Source organism: Lycorma delicatula, chromosome 12, assembly GCF_047948215.1.
Source record: "Lycorma delicatula isolate Av1 chromosome 12, ASM4794821v1, whole genome shotgun sequence".
In the NCBI taxonomy this organism is placed as follows: domain Eukaryota; kingdom Metazoa; phylum Arthropoda; class Insecta; order Hemiptera; family Fulgoridae; genus Lycorma; species Lycorma delicatula.
The window spans coordinates 17,848,792-17,872,391 of NC_134466.1; the positions used below are offsets into that span (position 1 = coordinate 17,848,792).

The 23,600-nt window shown below is 31.4% G+C and overlaps 1 protein-coding gene across 1 annotated transcript in view; it reads right to left on the reverse strand.

Moving 5' to 3' along the window:
* LOC142332979 (retinal guanylyl cyclase 1) overlaps positions 1 to 23,600 on the reverse strand; it is a 424,869-nt gene that overhangs the window by 217,871 nt on the left and 183,398 nt on the right. Inside the window, exon 4 of the mRNA XM_075379736.1 lies at positions 5,308 to 5,425. Coding sequence (XP_075235851.1) covers positions 5,308 to 5,425 — 118 coding nt within the window. The remainder of the gene's footprint in view (positions 1 to 5,307; positions 5,426 to 23,600) is intronic.

Genomic DNA, 23,600 nt, shown 5'->3' on the forward strand with positions numbered 1-23,600 from the left:
GGGGAGTAAGCTTGACTTTTGAAATTTCATGGATGAGTGGCGAACAATTGAAAGTCAATATTGAACAAGCCGTATTAAATATCCAGCCACAAACTTTGAAAAAAGTTGCAAGAAACGCTGTAAATAAAATTGAAGCTTGTATTCAAAAAGATGGCGGCCACTTCCAACATTTACTCTAAATGTAAGGTAATGGATGGTAATAATAAAAATTACATTTACATTTACACATGCTTTTTTATTATTTCAATACCTACCAATATAAGGTTGGGTTGCGTTTTATATGGGACACCTGTATTTGAACCCTTCGGTCGATCCATCTTCAAGAAGAAAATGTATTTAAAATTTCACGCACCTGAAGATCGAAATGAGGCGAGACTCCGCCTTGTTGAAACCGAATGTTTTGGAAATCGTAGTCGACAACGTTTTTGGAACGATGCGGTCGAGAAGCGAGGTCTCATATTTCACTGCGTTTACGTTTCCGTCGATAAAAGTAGACTCTATCGATCGTCTACCCACAGTACTTGTATGTATGTTTAATTTGACTATTGTGGATGTTGTGGATATTGTGTATGCGCCTTACCGTTGTCGATTAATGTCGGTCCAGTATCAACAATTGTGGCGATCACATTACCGTTTAAAAAACATGTGACCTAGTCGCTAAACACTGTATTGTTTAATAAATAAGAATCTGCACAAGTATTGTACACTCCCCAGAACTCAAGTCTTCGAATGTAGGCGTCTTCATTAAGTAATCGCACCGGACAAATTTTGAAGGGTCTGAAATTTTCACTTTTTAACGTTCGAATCCGTAAATTCTGACTAATGTTATGTTCTCGTGCTGTTGTTCGAGTCGCAAATGAGGATTCTAAATAAATTTTTTTACTTCTTTTAATTAGTTTTTGTGTCAATAGCAATCTTATCTAAACGTTTTAAAAATTTTTTTAAATAAAAAAATTTCTCTGCCTGCCTGTTGAAAAGGGTGCTTACAAAAAATAAATATATATGTATATATTTTTTATTTTTATAATTTTAAAAACATTTATATACAGGATTATTATCTCTTTTTACACAAATAATAAATAAAAAAAAAAAAACACAAGAACGAAGATTGTAGGATTCCTTATAATAAGTTAAACCCTAGAACCGGAGGCGTAATTTGCTTTTAGCTTTTAGATAAAAAATAAGCAAAAGAAGTGTATAGTAATAATACGCGGATAAATTCGCCGAGAAACTGTAAAACAAAACAAACAACCGAACCCACTTAAAACAGCATCCGGGTAAAACAGGATCAGGCTTTCTCCCTCCAGTCGCTGGAGATCTATTCCTTCCAAAATTTCACGGAAAATCACGGTATCATAATCCAGGATTATAACAGTACGTTACTAACCCGTGATTTTGCATAGAGCGGCTTAAATATGTACTGGAATAATTTTATAAATTGCTTTTCCTATACGTACTAAATAGCCGCTTGTTGTTCAGAGAGGTTTTCATAATGAAAACCTATATTTCTCTTCAGAATTTTGTTATATTTTGTAAATGTATATATATATTTTGTATTCAACTATAATATATAAAGGGCCGTTTATAAAGATCCATGCAGGAACTCAAAGGATTTAGTTTTATATTTAGGGTTTCCAAAAACATAAATCTATTTCCTTTATATAACATTGCAGTAATGTTAACGTTATTCATTTATTAAAACCTTTTGTATCATACAGCTAAACAGAGAGCAATGGATAATATTTATCCAGACTTTATTAGATTTTTATTGTTGGTTATTATAAATCATTTTTATTATGTTAAAAACAAAATAAATCTATTTTTTGCTATTGTAAATTTTTATTTTCTTGTTTTAATTTATAAAACCATTTACCACAGGTTTATCTTTGAAAAATAAAATCAGTATATTTGATTTCACAAGAGTGTTGCCTATAACCAACATAAATCAGTATGTACGTTGAGTACAATAAAAAATGCTCCAGAATAAATGTCAGTCTAAAACCTGCGTAGAAAGAAGGATAATAAGGTTTACAAATTAGGTAAAATTTTTACCAGAGGGTAATCGACAGATTATTTCAAAATAAGAAGACGGTATAAAAGAATATAAGATAAAAATGTACGTAAGGAAAACTAAAGCAATAAGGGTAGCAGACGATAAATCAATGAATTTCAGCATAAAAAACGAAATAATTCAACTGGTAAATTTATATAGGTAATATCTATAATAACAGAAGTTTACAAAAGTAAAATTAAAATAAAAATATGAATGGACAGTCCTACGGAAGTATTTAATATGAGTTAAAGAAGCGGCTTGTGAAATTTTATGTTAGTAGAGGGGTTCTGTACCAATATGAAACGCGGACACTAAGAAGAAGAAAAAAGAAACATTAAAGAAATTTACAATGTAGGTAAGGAGAAGATTAGAGAAAATGGACGGAAAAAGGAAAAAATTTTCCTTTCGGCACGCTGTAAGGCGGATGTAGATTTCACCGGTGCTAAATAGAGAATAAAAAAGATTTCCACCTTAAAGTTAAGGAAAACTTCAAATTTACTCAATACGACAATGGTTGCATGTTTATCATACGACAAGCCTAACCTAACGTTTCCCGCAAAAATTTGGTTATCCCTTGCCGTAAGGGATGGTCTTATCAGAAATGGTTTCACACAAAATTTTAAATAACGTTTAGAGGAATAACGACCGCTTTAAACCGATTCGATCCTGTGCCTATTAAGGGAGGTATGATATTTTTTGTCTTCGAACCCCCCCCCCCCCCGGGACAATGGTTGGTGATATCAAACAACTTTATCTACATAAGTTTTAAGGTCTTTTCCAAAGATTAGTAGGCAGTTTAAACGAATCCGATATTTTACTTAATACGAAAGTTATAGATATATTTTGTTTTTTCGAAAAAGCCCTCCATTTCCACCCATATGGTCCGATTTTTCGCTTTAATGAACTCGAACGAGATTTTGGATCGTTATATTTTATGTATCAATTTGTAAATGATTTACGCAAAATTAAGACAGTTATTGTGTTCAGATGAAAGTGAAATATAAATGCATTTTTGAACTCACGGTGGTTTTGTCGTCTGGAGGATGTGAAACGCGAAGATATGTCGAAAGTTTCTGGTAATCGAATCACGGTATTCATTACAATAGGTAGCTTTCTTATGAAATCTACCTAAAATAAAGGAACGAGGAATTTGAATATTCAGTAGCAACAATTCAAAATACGAAATTTTACTGACAAGGAAAAATAAAGATCGATTAAAAACAACGGTAAAAGATCGGTAGAAAAGAGAAGTCGGAAAGGAGTAAAAATTATAGAAAACTAAAGGAAAAGTAAGGGTTACCACGATCGTTAAAGTTTAGCAAGGATAGGAGACGGACATCGCGTAAACTACCTACTAAAAGCAGAAATCGATCTGATTACGATCAAAATTTTACACCGACTGATATCCAGTGTATTCTAATAAACCAATACGTTTAATGTTGCCGTGTTATTTTGTATAAAACGAGAAGAACCGTTTGTGATACGTATGTAGAATAGTTCAAAATTATGCAGCCAGAGTCAAGAAAATGATTATGAATTAAAAAATCTGATATGGACACCAGATGACATCCTTCTAAGCCTATTAAATAAGACACACATTTTTTGCTGCGATTCATTTAAATTTAATTTTATTTCAAAGTGAGATACGGTCCTCCAATTCTTTAATAAAGTGGACAGTTATACAACTGCATTGTGGTGGACCTCACATGCATTAAATTTTTTGTGGTGTTCGTATTAGCATTTTATATTAGTTTATATATTAATTTTGTTTCACGTGGCTCAACTAATAATGGGGGGAAAATGAGAACGTGTCGGACGTTAACTATACAAACATCGCTTCGAATCCGACTTCATATACTTCATAATTTTTTTTAATTTAAATATATTGATTTATTAATAATTATTAACCTCAGTAAAAAAAATTGAATTAAAATGAAACGTACATAAAATTTTATTTTACTAATAACTTCTGAATTTTTTCATGTTTCTTTTTTTACTTTTATTACTAAATTATTATTTATTGTTATTTTCTTTTTCAATCAGTGGTTAATAATTATTAATAAATCAATATATTTAAATTAAAAAAAAAAAAAAAAAAAAGGTAAAAAAGATCACATATATATATGAAGTCGGATTCGAACTAATGTACTTTCCCCTTGTAAGATCCAAATCCTTTATTAATTAAAATTTTATTTGGCTACAATTCTCAAACCAATGAAAACAAGTACCCCTTATGACATATCGCTAAAAAGCTCTCAAGAAGGGCTTATTACTGTAGTTAAGAAAAAATCCAGAATCTGAATTTTTTTGATTTTGGTCCAGTCGATTGCAATACAAAGGAAAGGTGCGCAACTAGATATTATAACGGGCCTAAACCCAAAATTTGAACATCCTATGAGTCATCTTTTTTGAATTATGCTAGATACATACGCACATAAGTATGTACGTACGTACGGAATGGAGGGATGTACGTATACTAGTCAAAATGGATATTTACGTTGAAATTTGAAAACTGAAATTTTTGGCGATTACAATACTTTCTTGTACTTCGTACAAAGTACACGATTACAATACTTCTTTGTACGATGCAAAAAATTTCGGTTGTCTGGTTTCAACGGAAATATCCATTTTGACTAATTTCGGTATGACGTCTGTACGTATGTATGTTATAAGTGGTACTTATTTTATTGGTTCCAGAGTTATAGCCAAAATAAAATTTTAATTAATGAAATATTTGGATCTTACAAGAGGAAGGCACATCGGTTCGAATCAGATTTCATCTTCTTTTTTTAACTTTTTTTTAATTTAAATATGTTGCCTTATTAATAATTATTAACCTCTGACTGTAAAAGAATTTTTACAATAAAAAAAAGTATAAAAAATATCAGAAGTTATTGGTGAAATAGAATTCTTTGTACTTTTAAAAATGTGTATATTTAATTTAATAGGCGTACAAGGAAGTCATGTGGTGTCTACATCAGATTTTTTTTTAAATAGAATTAAAACAACTATTAGTTAAAAACTTAAATAAAATCGATATTTCGATTTTAACTGTTCGTTAAAATCGAAATAACATTCTCATGCAGAAACGACGACAAACAGTTAAAAAGAGATAGGATAAAATGAATACACAATAAATTCTTATGCTTTGAAGCACCAAATAAATATAATAAACAATTTGTAATTTTTTTTTTTTTAAATTAACTTTGTAATTAATCAATAAAAATTAAATATAAGAAAAATGTAACACTTACCAGATGTAATAATCGATATAGTTTTCCATCGAAAATGTTTAAATATTTCTAGCAAAGAAGTTGCTGTTATATCATGCGGTGGTGCCAAACCGATTACGGATCTTTCCTCCATTATTGACTGAAATTAAGAAAGAAAAAAGAAATTACGAAAAAATAACCAACAATTAATATTTTTATAATTTTAATATTATAGAGGTTGGGGAAAACGGTTTCTACGTATCCTTTCGGTAAATGTCTTTAGGATCGCATAACTCTGGTTATATTAATCAAAATCTGTCAGCACTTACAACCAAGTATTTTTTAGAAAAGTTACGATACATTTGTTTATTTATTTAAAAGTTATTGCCTTTTGAAAATTAGGAAAATAAAGCACAAATTCAATAAATTTTAAAATGTTATTATAAAAAAAGGAACAATGCGATTTCGCGTAAGTTTATGGACTTGTTGCGGTATCAGTACGTGTGGTACAAAGCCGGTTCAAGCGTATTCAATATCAACATCTTGGTGTAAATGGTGCACTTCGCTCTGGTCGGCCGACGATTGAAAATGTCGATGAAATTTTGAAAAAAATAGATCAACATTGGCACATAACCAGTCATGACAATTCGAGGCCCGATGTTTACTAACGAACTAAACATCGATCACAAAAACGTTTTTATACCGTTTGGATATAAACAGTCGATATCTCGGTGCTACACGGTTTAATAATAAAAAAATTAATGCATCGAATTCCCATCTGTGAATCCTTGCTAAGATGGAACGAAATCGAGCCGTTTTTGAGACGTCTCATTACGGGAGCTGTAAAATGGATCACGTATGAAAATAATATACGTAAAAAATCGTGACCGATGCACAGTAAAGTTTCGAAAACGGTGATAAAGTCAACCTACCGGGTTGGTCTAGTAGTTAAACTCGTTATCGTAAATAAGCTGATTCGAAGTCAAGTTTTAAGGTTCAAATCTTAGTGAAAGCAGTTACTTTTATACGGATTTGAATACTAGATTTTGAATGCCGGTGTTCTTTGGTGGTTGGGTTTGAATTAACAACACATCTCAGGAATAGTCGAGCTGACACTGTACAAAATGGCACTTCATTTACTTTCAATTCATCCTTTGAAGTAATACCTTCGGGTTCCGGAAGTTCCGGAGGCTAAACAGAAAAAAAGGTGACAAAGCCAAGATTGACGCCCAGAAAAGTGATGATGTGCGGTGGGATCGGAAAGGAATCGTTTCTAGGAGCTGCTACCGCCCGATCAAACGACTGAACGAGATGTTACTGTGCCAAACGATTGACTTTGAGTCGTCAACAACAAAGGTTTACACCAAATGATCGAAGAAAACTGAAAAAGTTTGATTATAATACAAAAATTACAATTATATTAGATACAAAAATACAGTAAACCCCCCCCCCCACATGTACTTTTGAAAAGAAAGTACAAAGTTCTAATTATATCTACATTTTTACAATTTAATAATCATTTTAGTTTTTATTGAAAAATGCAATATAGATTATAAAATTACAACAATTAAGCATTACAATATTAATAATAAAAAAATCCCTTTCAGCATGCCGGAAAGCGGAGGTAGATTTCACCGATGCTAAGCAGGGGATAAAAACAATTTCCACCTTAAACTTAAGAAAAACTTCAAATTTACTCAATAAGACAATGGTTGCATGTGAAAAAAAAGTTTTACATGTTTACCATACGACAAGCCCCATCTTCTTACAATTCCAGCAAAACTTTGGTCATCCCTTGCCGTAAGGGATGGTCATATCAAGAATTATTTCAGAAAAAAATTTAAATAATGTTTAGAGGAATAACTACCATTTTTAACCGATTCAATGCTGTGCCTATTGAGGGACGTATGATTTTTTTTGTCTTCGAAACTCCATTTTTTCACCTCCTCGACCAATGGTTGATGATATCGAAAAACTTTACTTAGATAAGTTTTAGGCTCAAAAAAGTAGTAGGAACTTTAAACCAATTTGATATTTTACTTAATACGACAATTCTAACGATATTTTGCTTTGTCGAAACCCCCCCCCCCCCCGCATTTCCACCTTCATTGTCCGATTTTGCTCATTAACGAACTCGTCTGAGATTTTGGGTCGTTATATTTTACGTATAAATTTGAAAGTGATTTGCGGAAAATTACGGCAGTTATCGTGCCTACAAGAAAGTGAAATATGTATATAAACTTTTGAACTGACGGTGGTTTTGGGGTCTGGTGGATGCAAAACGCGAAGATATGTCGAAATTATCCGGAAGTCGAATCATTATACCCATTACAATAGGCAGATTTCTTTTGAAATCAATTTAACATAAAAAAATTTAGTACAAACAAAGTTAATTTACTCTATGAGTGTATACTTTATGAGGTTGGATCCACTGCTAGATTCCAACTATCAAGGTATAGGTAGTGGAAATTCCAACTATCCGTATTTTTATAGCTTTTTTACTTATGACAATATAATTAAAATGTGTGTTAATATACTCGTACAAAAATTAGTGAAAGAGAATTTATTTAAAAATTTTTAATTCGTTCTATAACATGCCAAATATAAAGTAAACTTTTTAACGCAATAAAAAATAACGATAAGATATCTATTCCTTTGATCGTGACCGGCGTTTTGCTTAAATGCGTAATTTAATACTGCGTTTTCTATCATAAATACTTTCTAAAACCCTAATTTGGCTTAATTTTACCATACATTACGATTTATTCTAAATATTTAAAAATAAATAAGACGCTACTGTCATTAAACATAGATAAATCGGTCTGTTTGGATATTCATTATTGATATAAATTATTGAACATTCAATAAATATTCAACAAAGGTTTTTTTTAATTTTTACTTTCTATATAAAAATAATGTTGTGGTTGGCATTTTGTATCGGCATTATTAAAAAACAAAAACACAATTGAAAACCAGCATCCAAAAATAATACCACTCCCGCCAGCCTCCTTGGCACGAGTGGTAGGTAACGTCTCACCCATCGGGTAGGTCTATTGATTAACGCGTCTTTCCAAATCAGCTGATTTGGAAAGTCGAGAGTTACAGCGTTCAAGTCCTACTAAAGCCAGTTATTTTTACACGGATTTGAGTACTAGATCGTGGATACCGGTGTTCTTTGGTGGTTGGGTTTCAATTAACCACACATCTCAGGAATGGTCGAACTGAGAATATACAAGACTACACTTCATTTACACTCATACATATCATCCTCATTCATCCTTTGAAGAATTATCTAAACGGTAGTTACCGGAGGCTAAACAGGAAAAAGAGGGGGGGAAAGAGGGGGTAGGTAACGTCTCGGCCATTCATCTATAGGTCCTGGGTTCGAATCCCGGTCAGGTACGGCATTATTCATACGCCACATTTCCATATCCCACGCACTAATTTCAAGCTTATGTGGCGATATAAGTTGTTTTTCCGATTGCTTTGCAACTTTTGGCCGGAAAGGTTTTGAAGTTACACTTCTTTTGGCGCGTTAGGAGAAACCGATCAGAGTGTATTTTCAGCATGTTACGGAAGTTTGTAACACACCAAGAATTTTTGCGCGCTAAGTGGATCAGTTTGTACGCATATACGTGTAGTTTCTAATTCAGTCAGTCGTTCAATGTGATTAAGTGATTATCACGTTTGTAAACATAACAGATATCGAGTCGTAATAAATATATATTTATATACACGGATATTTTAAACCGTGAATATTGTTGTTCATATTCATAAAACTTTATTTATATTGTAGGGTATATTTATCAAGATTTGAGGGTATACTTATGTAAGTATTATTTTTTGAGTAAAATTATATTTGTTAATGACAGAAAATAGCACGGATCAGATAAATTCTTGATTTTGGATAAATAATTTTAAATTTACGAAAATCAAATTTTTGATAAAATACACTATTATAAAATAAAACTATTTGTATCATATATTTCATTTCATAACCCTCGTGTCTACTCGATCTTCATCCGAAGAATTAATAGAACTAAACTAATCGAAATATATTCGATGAATTTTGTTTTAGATGTCAACGAATACTTAAATACTTTTTAAACTGTATAAAATAAATATTATTTAAGTGTTATATATTCAAACTTTTATTCGTGGTATTTAATTTCGTCTATCGGTCGTTTGACTCGGTTAAAATTTGTTTGAATGCGTATAAATTTTTTTTTTATTCACGCCAAAGAAGTATAACTTGTTACGTGCATACGAGCTTTTTTTTACCTTTAATACGTACATTATATATGTGTTGGAAAGGAAATTAGACACTATTTTGGAATGCGATTAAAGATCTAAATTCATGTAAAATTGTTCTAATATTCGAAGTTTTGATCTCACCCCGTAGGAGAAGAGACCCACCGTGTGACGTTTCCGGTCATTACGTCACCTCCTCCGTACCTAAACCTGATAGGCATTACCGGAGGTCATCTTCAAAAACCTCAGAGATTGATATATTTCAGTTTCGCCTCGGCCAGGATGCTAACGATGGGAATGCCCAAACGACATTCCTATCGGTGTACTATTAACTGAGGTGAACTCGTGGAAAACAAAACATATCTCAATTGAAGTCTTAAAAAATACTGAATTACCTGAATGTCAAATGAAGGAACTGACCCGATTAGGTAAAAGTGAGTTTATTGATCGTGACAAACGAGTCGAATTTGAATGCTGTATAATAATGATGAATTTGTTTTTTTTTAATTATTGTTTTCTTGTATTTTATCGTAACATTATTTTATTATTTTTTACAATTTTATTTGAAATTCACGCCAGGTTCGATTGCAGTACTAAGATCTGCCGAGACAATTAAACGGTAATTTTATTTTTTATATACATTATTGGAGAAGAGAAGTGAAAAAAACCCTTTTTTTTACTTTTCATCAATTTTCAACATCTTAATATAATAATACAGTCATGTATACTTAACAGAATAAATCATACAATTCCTAGTCGGGATATTTTTTTATTTTGCTTATGTAATTGAAAACTAACCCCGATCACTTACAATATAAAATCAAATACTACATCAAAATGACTAATTTCATATATATATATATATATATATATATATATATATATATATTAACCTCCCGGATAACCATTAGGTATTGTTTCAGAGGATAAAATGACTGACAATTACCATTTGAAAATGTCATGTCTGACCGGGATTCGAACCCGGGACCTCTAGATGAAAGGCCCAGAGGCTACCACTTCCGCCACGGAGGCCAACGACTAATTATATTTACTCAAAATCTCATCGGTTTGTGAAATATATGTTACGTTTTCACAATCGAATTATAAAAAAAAATTACGATTAGTCAAACGCCATATCAATTCGTTTACACTTAGATTGATTAATCTAGTTTTTTCCATTTGAATTTGCAGGAAAAAATTGAAAAAATTTTATTATTTGGTATATTCTGTTACCTTTTAAACCAGGTAATGTCACGTATATTTTTTTCTCGGAAAAACTAACGGAAGAAATTTTGTTACATTGTTGAATTAATTATTTGATATTAAGTTAAAATTTTGAACAATATTTTTGCAGTCTTCAGTCATTTGACTGGTTTGATGCAGCTCTCCAAGATTCCCTATCTAGTGCTAGTCGTTTCATTTCAGTATACCCTCTACATCCTACACAATTATCTACCCTCTACAATTAGTTTTACATATTCCAAACGTGGCCTGCCTACACAATTTTTTCCTTCTAACTGTCTTTCCAATATTAAAGCGACTATTCCAGGATGCCTTAGTATGTGGCTTATAATTCTGTCTCTTTGTTTAGCTATATTTTTCCAAAATCTTCTTTCTTCATCGATCTGCCCAACACTTCTTCATTTGTCACTTTATCCACCCATCTGATTTTTAATGTTCTTCTAAAGTACCGCTTTTAAAAGTTTCTAATCTTTTCTTCTCAGGTTCTCCGATCGACCAACTTTCACTTCCTTATAAAGGTATGCTCCAAACATGTACTTTAAAAAGTGATTTCCCGATGCTTAAATTAATTTTTTATCTAAGCAATTAATATTTCTGACTGAAAGCTAGTTTCACTTAAACTATTCGGCATTTCATATCGCTCCCGCTTCGTCTATCTTTAGTAATTCTAATTCCAAAATAACAGAATTCTTTTACCTCCATAGTCTTTTCTCGTCCTATTTTTACGAGGGTTATTTTTTTCAAGGTCCGATCGGTCACGAAATTAAAGCCACAGTGAAAATAAAAAAAAATTTATTTGTAACAAGTACTTACATAGTTACGCTATTTCTTTACATAGTCGCCACTCCGATTTAGACATTTGTCGTAGTGTGGTACCAACTTTCCAATATCCTCGTCATAGAACAGAGCCGCCTGTGTTTTCAGCCATGTTTCTATTCTGGTCTGCAGCTAGATGTCTGTGCCAAAATGTCCTCCTAGCCGGCGTTTCATGTGAGCAAAGAGGTGAAAATCGGATGGAGCCAAGTCCAAGCTGTATGGTGGGTGATCAAATATGAGACTTTAGTGATGGTCGTGCCACGTTCCATTCTCATTGTTTTGTGATGGTCGGACAGCATCTTGGGAACCCATCTCGCACACAGTTTGCGGTACTGAAGTTTCTCACTCACAATGGTGTAGAGAGCTGACGTTGAAATTTCAGGAAACGAATCACTCAATACAGAAATTGTGAACCGACGATTTTCTCGAATCGCCTCATCCACTCGCTCAACGAGATCATCGGTTGACACTCGCTTCCTTCTCTGACCGCCTGCATCATGAACATCTGTACGTCCTGCTTTAAAGTTCCCGCACCATTGTCGCACTTTGCTTTCACTCGTTGAAGTTTCACCGTACACATTACTTATTCGTCGATGAATTTCAGCCGCATTACACCCCTCAGCCTGAAGAAATCGAATTACCGCACGCACTTCACACTTGGCGGGAGATGCTGTTGTTGTAGACATGTTTACGTGCTAGCTACGTGTTTAGATCTAAATAAAGTGACGCGGCGTGATTGAAGGCCATACTAGAGACGCTGCCCAACACATATGCACAAATGTTCATCCAATTTTTGCGCGAGTTTTTATTTCGCGACCGATCGGACCTTGAAATAAATATAACCCTCGTATATTCAACGGTTCTTTTCTACTACATTATATTACTTTCGTTTTGTTTTTGTCTATTCTCACGCGGTAGTTTTTACGTAGACCTTTATCCATGCCGTTCATTGTTTCTTCTAATTTTTTTTACTCTCCTTAATAATTCTCTCCTTTTTCCTGTTTAGCCTCCGGTAACTACCTTTTAGATAATTCTTCAGAGGATGAATAAGGATGATATGCATGAGTGTAAATTAAATGTAGTCTTGTACATTCTCAGTTCGACCATTCCTGAGATGTGTGGTTAATTGAAACCCAACCACCAAAGAACACCGGTATCCACGATCTAGTATTCAAATCCGTGTAAAAATAACTGGCTTTAATAATTCTAATAATAACTTCCTTAATAATTCTATTGGAATTTAAAATTTAATTGTAACCTATCATTTTCGATTGTTATTTTTTTGATTGTGTTACGGCTTTTATAAGTTTTTAAATTGAGAAAAAATAGACTTCCGTACATTACGTATTCATTAATCACATGTTACTAATAAATTACTGGAATATTTTTTTCTGGATCATTACCAATCGGTATATAATTGCATTTAATCGTTAATTACTGGTCAGTCAACTACTCTTCCAAGCCTCCTTCATTTTTAAACTGTGTTGCTTCTTTCACTCTTCTGTCCTAGTTATTACTACAATCCATGTTTCCTTTTTGGATCCCTTTATATTCTGCTACTTTTCTTGAATATTTTTCTGTTCTCTATGCGTATATGTTTTATATCTATAATTTCCAGATTTTTGTTTTTTTTTAAACTTTCTTCGGAAGTTTAAACTAGGGGCTGACGTGTAAAGTATGTTGGGGAACAATGCAATGATGTTATCGAATGTCTTGCGCTTTGTTAAGGCCGTACGTCTTGATTGAAAAATTTGATTATTCATATAATTACTTCCTTGTAGGAAGTAAAGGAAGTACAATGATCGCAAAAAATTTCGGTTTTCAAATTTCAACAGAGATATCCGTTTTGACCATCCCTCAATTCATTTTGGCTATTTTCGGCAAGACATCTGTACGTACGTACGTCTGTATCGATAACTTAAAAATGATTAGTCGTAGAATGTTGAAATTCGGATTTAGGGCTGTTGTAACATCAAATTGTACACTTCCCCTTTTGATTGCGATCGATTGAACTAAACGTATTCAGAAAAGCTCAAAAACCCCAAAATTTGGATTTTGGACTTTTTGTTAACTGTAGTAATAAGCCCTCATTGACAGCTTTTCAACGTTATATCATACGTGGTACTTATTTTCATCGGTTCCAGAGTTATAGCCAAATAGAATTTTAAATATTGAAGTATTTGGATCTAACAAGGAGAAGGCACATCGGTTAGGACCCGACTTTTTTTTTAACTTTTTTTTTTAATTTAAATATATTGATTTATTAATAATTACTGAAATAAAATTTTATGCAGTTTTCATTTTAAAAAAAAGTATATATATAATTTAATAAACTAAAAGAAAGTCATATGGTGTCTACATCAGATTTCTTTTATCATCTATTTATAACGAATGTTAATTTTTTTTTTTTAACTAACCTTTTTAATATTGTATTCAGTACGGTTTTATTTCGCTTATAATAAATGTCGTGGGCTTTTTCCATTTATGTTTTGTTTTAATATCACTGTTGTTTAGTTTTCTAATTAATTTTTAATTTTTTTTTTTTTTTTAGTATATATGTTGACTATAAATAACGTATCCGGGCGCTGATGACGACACTTCGTTGTGCGTCCAGGAAAAAAAAATTGGTTTGTCTAAACCGTTTGATATTAGTTTTGTTTCCAGTACATTCGTCAAAGATCTATACTCGGTAAGTCTGTTATAGCTCATTCTAGTTAAATGTCTACGAAACGCTAATCTTAATTATCGAATGGCGTCGTCTATCGGGTTATCTGATTTGATGCAGAGTTCATTGTTCTTTCGCATTTTCCAACCCTAATCCGTTTTCCTTGGTCCAAGTATCTTTCTTAGTAAGCATTTTTCAGTAGTTTCGATTTTGTCTGATTTAGTATTACGCAATCTACACCGTACAGGGCTTTAGGTCGGATTACTGAGCAGTAATATCTAACCTTACTCAGACTAGATAATCATTTTTTGTTATACTTACTCTTAAAGGCACAGGCTTTATTTTACCGAACCTTATTTTAATTGCTTCTTTATGTAATCCGTTCCGTTAAATGATTTCGACTGCGTACCGTATTTTTTTCTATATTTTGATTCTGCAGAGTTGGGAGCTTGTTTTCTCTTCGTTATATTTTCCGTTTTTTTCAAAAGATATCTGTAGTTCTCTTTTTCTACTACTACATAACGGTGGAGAAATTCGTAATGACAGGACATTAAGCCGACATAATTTTAAATATTTGACGACCACTGTTATATAAAAAAATTTACATGAAGAAGTTTTAGTTCTATTAAGATTATAACACGCATTTTTTAAGTTCCTCATGATGGAATTTTATCCGAAAGCGCTTGAACGCATAAAAAATTGTTGATTTTTAATTATTAATTATATAATCATACCGACGGGCCACGTTTAATAAAATTCTAAACCTTCTGCTACGAATTAAAAGTTATCTGAAAAAAGCTTAACAATCATGTTCAAAATCTCTTTTGCAAAAAGTATATATTTTTTTTTTAAGTTTTTTCGAATAAATTGTTTTTTCATTCTCTTTTAATTGCATTGAAAAAAACTTGTTTTTAAAAATGTTTAAATAATTTGTTGAATTTTATTACCATCCGTTTTAAAAATAGTGTTGTAATAGGGAATTTATATTAAAATAAACGAAAAAGATGGCAAACCAAAAACAGATAATCACATTATTGATTGCGTTCGCCTGTTGACTGTAACGTCAAACGGAATACCGTGTAAAGAATATTGAATATTACTTTTCAGAAATCTTATTAGTTTGCTGAATATTATCATACCCGATAACTTTTAGTTTTTATTGTCTGGAAAGTATGTTACGTTTATTACAATAGAATTAAAATATCGGGTAACCGAGCGGTCAAGAGTTAATATAAAGTTCATTCGCTTTTCATATAAATTACTAATACCTGCAGTTCCCCTGCAGTTTACTCGCGTGAAATTAAGATTTGTACCTAGAATAATTTTGTAGAACATTAGATCTTTGTTAAAATTTTCGCGTAATTTAACGGTTGATGTTTTACAAGGAATATTGGCAAACCGGTCTTGTTTACTTTGGTAAAATATCAAATTGTTTCACTGGTTGGTTTTATCCATCGAATGTTTGTGTACTCTAAAATTTGTTGAACAAGGATGTTTAGCGTTCGCGGACGAAGTGTAATTTTAGATGAGTAGAAAACAATATAAAAAATTTATTTAACTTCATTAGCTGTTTTCGTTTCAGGTGCAGTAATGATTATATAATTAGATGAGTTCGCTCTGGATTAAACCGCGTAAAACAATCCATGAGAGAAAGAATATCCGCGTAGATCAATACCCGCCACCTTCATTGTCTTCTCTTGGGATTTGTTAATAGTAATAAGACACAACTTTACTGAAAACTGAACTCTTTCGACTCAAAAATACATCCTGATGGTATAAAAAATTTTTACGGGATAAACAACAATTGCCCTTGGCCGTAACTGGCGAGCACTGCAGCCTTACTAATCTTTTACTGTATATTATTAGTTTCTTTTTATTCGTTTTTAATTTCTAACCAAGAGTTGGAAGATGACCCTCAAAGGGAAAATTGTTTTATATATATATATATATATTTTATACTCTGTATAAATATATTCGTAAAAATAATGGAAAAAGTTCATATAAACATAGTTTCTAAAATGCTTTCCGAGTTATGGGTAGCAAAATATTTAGCTATCCCGGTGAAATTAGAAAATTTTTAGGACTTAATTAAGGGGCAGAATTATAAACGTCAAATGGTGTTTGACCTGAAAAATCGAATAGAATAACTACCAGCACCGTATCTAGAATAGCTTTTTAGAAATCTGGAGTGAAAACAAATAAAACGGTATAAAAAATCCTGTTTTTAAAGTGTGACGTACAATAACTTTGTTAAACGAGTAATAAACACGTAAAACCTATAAAATAAACTCGTACAGAATTTAATTCTGAACAAAATAGTGTGAGGTGATTACTTCAAAGGCAAACAGATCACGTTCAAACTAGAAATCAAGGAAAACCCTTCGCTAACGATAGCACAGTTTACAATACGCGATATATTTAATGTACATTACAAAATGATTAAAACATTAACACAATATTAAAAAAAATACAATTAAATTGTAAATGGTAAGAGTCTCGGAGATATCATTTCTTTCGTTAAAAACAAAAGTTTCTGCAATACAAATAAAACTGTTTTTAACAAACAACGATACTGATATCAAAAAAAGATAAGACAGTACATTTCTATTATCAAAATCTGTAATTAATATAGAATTTTGTTTAAAAAAAAAAGTGTTAAATATATGTAATAGACAATAGATACAATAATAGATAATAAAAAATATTTATATATGTAGACAAATAAATATTAAATATTTATATTTAAATAAAATACAATTACATATTGTATAATATTTACAATTAAATATTTATATGTAATACATATCAGATTTACAGAAATAATACAATTCTTATGATTATTCGTTGTTTAATAAATGAAATTGGGCCGGTAAGAATTTTGTAACAAATTTTTATATTTTTTGCTTATTACATGGAACGCTTAAATATTGTTTATTATCTATTATTGTATCTATTGTCTATTAGATATATTTAACACCTTTTTTAAAACAAAATTCTAAATTAATTACAGATTTAAATTAATTTAATTTAAATAACAGATTAAAATTAAATTCCTATACAATAAAAAAAAAAAAAAAAAGTAATTAAACACGCAACTATATTTATTACACGCGGATCTGATTTTTTGAGTCGGGCTACATAATTTTTTGCGAAATATTTAATATAACTGAATATAATATCGGTAGATTAATGAATGATAAATATATTAACGGGAATAAAAAATTTAATGATTTTATGAAGGACGGGAAAAAACAGGATAGAATTGCAATTTCTAATAATACGTATGATCGGGAACATAAATTTGGAGCAGATGTGGTCAACACTACAAACATTGAATTTAATAATAATGAAATTAACATTATAAAATAACAAACGAATTTTGAAAATGATATTTTATTCAAACAAATGTTAAACAATAATTATTGATCGGTATGTTGGCCAAACTGCTTTTATACCATGAACATAACAATTTAGACGCTTTTATGTACTAGTATAGATTTTATAACTTGACGATTGATTTTTATATTTATGGGAATTTTATTTTATTTTTATTTTAATCTACATCAAATTAATACGATTAACTTTATCGGATGTTCTGAAGATGGAAAAATAACTTTCGAAAACGCTAGAACATAATAATTAATTACATTACATTGGTCGGTAAGTGGAATTATAATTTATATATTATTATATTATATATAATTAACGGGCCATGCTAAATAAAATTATTTTAAAGTTTATATCGGACAGACAGGTATATTTTTTGAAGAACGTATAATGGATCGGAAATCTTACTTTTTCCAATAACAAGAGGGATTCAAATTTTGCCTGTCATTTAATTGATGAAAACCATTTCTTTCGTCAAAAACAAAAGTTTCTGTAATATAAATAAAACTGTTTTTAACATAACGATACTGATATCAAAAAAGATAAGACAATACATTTTTATTATCAAAATCTGTTATTAAATTAGAATTTTCTTTTAAAAAAAAAAACATGTTAAATACATGTAATAAACAATGTTAAAGCGTTCCAAATAATAAGAAAAAATAAACATTTGTTTTAAAACTATTAATGGCCCGATTTCATTTATTAAACAAACAATAATCATAAGAATTGTATTATTTCTGTAAATGCGATATGTATTTCATATAAATTAATTTATTTAAATTATTTTTAAAGAAAATTCTAAATTAATAACAGATTTTGATAATAAAAATGTAGTTTCTTTTCTTTTTTGATATCAGTATTGTTTTGTTAAAAACATTTTATTTATTATTATTATTCTTTTACGGCCAACATGGGACCACTTAAGTCAATTTTAGATGGATCTTTTCTGAGAAAAGCGTGTTATTTTACTCTTCCGTGCTGCCCAGTATTTCTTCATCCGTTCAGATCTTGCTTTCTTTTCTTCATCCGTAAACACCCTCTTCGTTGTATTTTGTCGTTTGTCTGTCTTTCGTTTAAATCTAATGTTTTTGTCTTTTAGCTTTGTAATTTTTCCAGTTTTATAATGTAGGTCGGTTAGGGAAATTTCCAATTCTTTCATGTCTTCTCTAATTTCTTCGACCCATCCTACTTCTAGCTTTTGGAACCAGAGCTTTTCAATGATATTTCTTGACAGTCTTGTTTCCGGTGTCCTTATGAGATGACCAAAGAAAGAGATTCTTTTTTTCCGCAAAGTATCAGTAACAGGCTCTATTTCTCGATACACCACCTCATTTGGCACAATCCACCATCGGCTTTCTTTTTGGTGTTTTTTATCGATACACGTTCTGACAATTCTCCTCTCTATTTTCAGAATTTTATCGATTCGGTTTTTCTGAGTGATTTTGAAAAGGATCTCGCTTCCGTAGGTGACTTCTGGCTGAACTACAGTTTTATAATGTTTAAGTTTTGTTTTAGTCGAAAGGCATTTTTTGTTATATGTTGACCGAGTTAATTTTTGGGATTTAATCATTTTATTTGTCCTGTTTTGCCATGTCACTTTTTCATTTAAATTATAAGTTATTATTTCCCCTAGATATTTAAATTGTTTACTATTTTAATTTTCTGATTGTTTACCGTAATGTGCTCTATTACCAGAGGATCTATGGCCATTAGTTCAGTTTTTTCGAAAGAGATATGAAGCCCAAATATTTATCTTTTTAATTCGCATTTATATTTTCAAAACACGACATTTGCGTACTACGTCAATTATTCGGACAATAAAGGAGTATTTTTTAAAATCCTCGTCAAACTAAATATTTTTTTCTTTTAAAGCTATATATCTAAATTTAATTTAACATAAATCTTTTGTGCTAGGTTTTGAAAGCTCATGATTTGCGTTTTGGCTTCTTGGATATTATTTGCTAAAAGAGCGAGGTCATCTGCAAATCCTAAGCAATTTAGTGTGATGGAGTTTTTCTTAGTACCCATTTTTATATTTTTGGGATTTATTTCATTTTCCATTTTCTCATGACAAATTCGAGGGCGCAGTTAAAAAGGAGTAGTGAGAGGCCGTCTCCTAGCCTCAATCCAGTTTTTATGTAGAAGGGTCGAGAGAGTTCACCTCTGAATTTCACTCTGGACTGGGTATCGGTTAAAGTTAATTTTATCATGTTCACGAGTTTAGGGTGAAGGCCCAGGTTTCTCAGAATATTCAGCATGGATGGTCGGTGTATACAATCATAGGCTCTTTTAAAGTCGACGAAGGTGATTATTAGTTGTTTTTTCCGTCTTTTATATAAGTCCATCATAAGTTTTAGGGATATTATTTGCTCCGGGCAACCTCTCCATGGCCTAAATTCCCCTTGGTATTCCCCAAGTTCCAGTTCAAGTTGGTCTTTGCATCGGTTGTATATGATTCTCGACAGGATTTTGTATGTGCAATCCAGGAGAGATACGCCTCTGTATTTTTCCGGATTAGTTTTATCCCATTTTTTTATGTAATGGATGAATGAGGGCTGTGGTCCAGTGTTGTGGAAGTTTTTCTTCGTTCCATATTTTCACGAAGCAGGAAGTTTTGACTGAATAAACTAAATAAACCATTTTATTTATATTATAGAAATTTTTGTTTTTCGAGGGGAAGAAATTATATTTGCGAGACTCTTACCGTACGGTGTACAATTGCATATAATTTTTTTTTATATCATTGGGTTTTGTCAGATTATTCTTTAATTTTTTTAATGAATTACTGATTGTTATCTTATGGATTCATTATTAAAATGTATTCCATTTCTAGAACAAACAAACTGAATTTCACGGCCCATTTTTTTTTTGTTGATAGTCATATCATTCACTTCATACCATATTTTTCCTTTTTTAATAAAACTAGTATAAATGACCTTTACGAATCGAAGATCCGTGATGTAGTAACGCACTCATTACTTTCTAAGTGTAACCTTCGATTTTTATCATTAAATTCGATTTTACCAACCGAATTTATTTCTGTTTTATTTATTCCTTTTTTAATCAAATTAGTATAATATCTTGTAAACTAATAGTTTTATTTTATTTATTTATTTATTTTTTTTTTTAAGAAATGATGGAATTAAAAAAATTGTTTCATCTTCAGTATTTTCATTTACTATTAAAATAAGCTGTAGAATATTTCCTTTTAAAAATGTTTATTATTTCACGTACATTATCAAGTTTTTGTACGCTACCTAGTACTACCAAGCACTGCTACCTAGCGGTACGATTCGTAAATCCACCTTCTTCACTGACATATTCGAGTCCCGCGGTTCATCAAATGGAAGAAAAACTCGTTATCTAGCAAAATTCAAGGTAATTTTTGAAAGTATTCTTTATTACAAATAGTAACTGAACTGAAATATAATATTTTCACGCGTATCTTTTCCCCCATTTTCATTTCACTGTTAGGTTAGGTCATGCTTAGAACTGTAAACGTAGTTCGTTGACTAACAACTTCATGATTACGCGTTGTTGATCAGCTGTTGTTATTTTATTGCCAACTTTGAAATAGTAATTTTTCAGATAATTTATTTTTCGAATATTACTGTCATTAACAAAAAAAATCATTATCTGTTATTTGTAAGCCTTTCACAGCATTTCCGAACGTTTCTTTCATTCATTACATTACCACCGTACAAGGCAACCAACTGCCTATGAATTTCAAATCATTAAGCCTAACGGGGTAACGTTTTGATGGTTTTAAAAAACATAAGACTCAAGTATTTCACAGTCGCAGCGGGCGGTAACACTGATTTTCTTATTCATTTTGTAACGTAATAACTCATACTAATTTTATTCTAATTAATAAAGATTTTATACTTATAATTTTCAGACAGCTTGGATAATTTAAAAATACTATATTGCATTTAATACTATATTACGGTCCTTTGCTGTTGCTTACGATGACCGTATCGTTAGAAAAATAAGGTTATGTTACGTTAACATTATTTCTTTTTTTAATAATAGTAATATTGATCACCACTGAAATTTATTCATAACATAAATTTGTTGATATATATATATATATATGAGAGGTTATCTCTAAAGTAAAGAACGTTTCATTGTTTCGTTGGAAAAACACTTATTCTGAAAATTTTATAAATATTTTTCTTTCTCTTAAACTACATACCTCACACTACTTCTATATATAATCGCCACACGAATTAAGATATTTTTCGTAGGGATACACCAGCTTCAATATACCCTCGTATTCTTCTGCCCCTAGTCCATTTAGCCACTGATTAACAACTTTTTAAGTTCATCGACACCCGCGACTCGCTTACCGCTCAAAAATTCTTTCAATTTCACAAACAAATTGTTATCAGGAGCTAAGTCCCGACTATATGGTGGGTCATCGTAAATTTCTTATTCAAATGTTCTCAGTAAAATACGTGTCGGACCCGCAACATGTGGACGTGCATTATCGTACAGCAGGACGACGCCGTCGGTCAGCCGCCCACGTCACCGACTTTGAACGGCGCGCCGTAAGTTACGTAGGGTTTCACAGTAGGCTTTTGCATTTATAGTCGTTCCACGTGTATGAAATCGATCTCAGCAGTATGCCAAACCGATCCCAAAAGACTGTGGCCATGTTTTCGGTCTGGTTGGTGATAGAAAATGACGCCATTCACTTGACTGCCGTTTTCTGTCTGGCGTGTAATACAAAATTCATGTCTCATCGCCGGTAACGATTGAATTAAGGAACGCATCACCTTTTTCTGTGTAGCGCATCAAAAATTCCAAAGTAGATCCCATTCGGATTTTTTTGTGACGTTCCGTTAAGCCGTGCGGCACTCGACGTGCACAAACCTTTCTGAAGCCTAAATGGTCATGAACGACGCGACCGGAAACAGTTCTTGAAACATCGAGAAAAAGACGGCCCAAGTCGGAAATCGTTGAGCAACGATCTTTTCTGATATCATCATCGACGCATTTCATAGTAATCAAATATAGTACAACGCGACAATATAGTACAACGCGTACAACTTATAGAAAACAATGCAGTGTGTACGTTATTAGCGTGGCCAAGAATGATACGTTCGTTAACCTTAAAGAAAGAAATTCTCCAGCGGTGTTTACGTAGAAATATCCGTCGTGTGTAGAGCATATAATGTATTACATAAATATAATGGTGTGTGTGTGTGTTTGTGTGTATATGTATATATATATATATATATATACAAACACACACACACCATTACTGTAAGCTGATTGATATTATAAAACGTAGTCAAGATTTTATTTGCATTTTTCGCTGCACGCTTCCGCATTGAATCTGTTTTTAACTGTTGGTTGTATCATATGATGAAATAAATTATTTATTATATTAAATTAAATTAAAGTTCATGCAACTCGTCTGTGATTGAGTGCAAAAGAGAAACGCGCGTTCAATATTTTTTAGCAGAAGAATATACTGCAACATAATCGTCATTGTTAGGCATTACAGGACGGTCCGACCGATGCCGGTATAATTCTCGAGTAAAAGCAGCTGGTCTGCGAAAAAAATCTGATGTGGACACTACATGACTTCCTTATATGATTACTAAATTACATATACACATTTTTAAAAGTACATAACATTTTATTTCACTAATAACTTCTGATTTTTCCCATTTTTTTTTTTTATTGTTATTATTGAAGTATTATTTATTGTAATTTTTTTTTTACAATCACAGGTTAATAATTATTAATAATTCAATATATTTACATAAAAAAAAAAGGAATGAAGTCGAATTCGAACCGATGTGCTTTCCCTTTGTAAGATCCATATACTTCATTAATTAGAATTTTACTTGGCTATAACTCTGGAACCGATGAAAATGACTACCACTTATTTTATCGATGAAAAGGACGAATGAGGGTTTATTACTGCAGTTAAGAAAAAGTCCAAAATCCGAATTTTTTT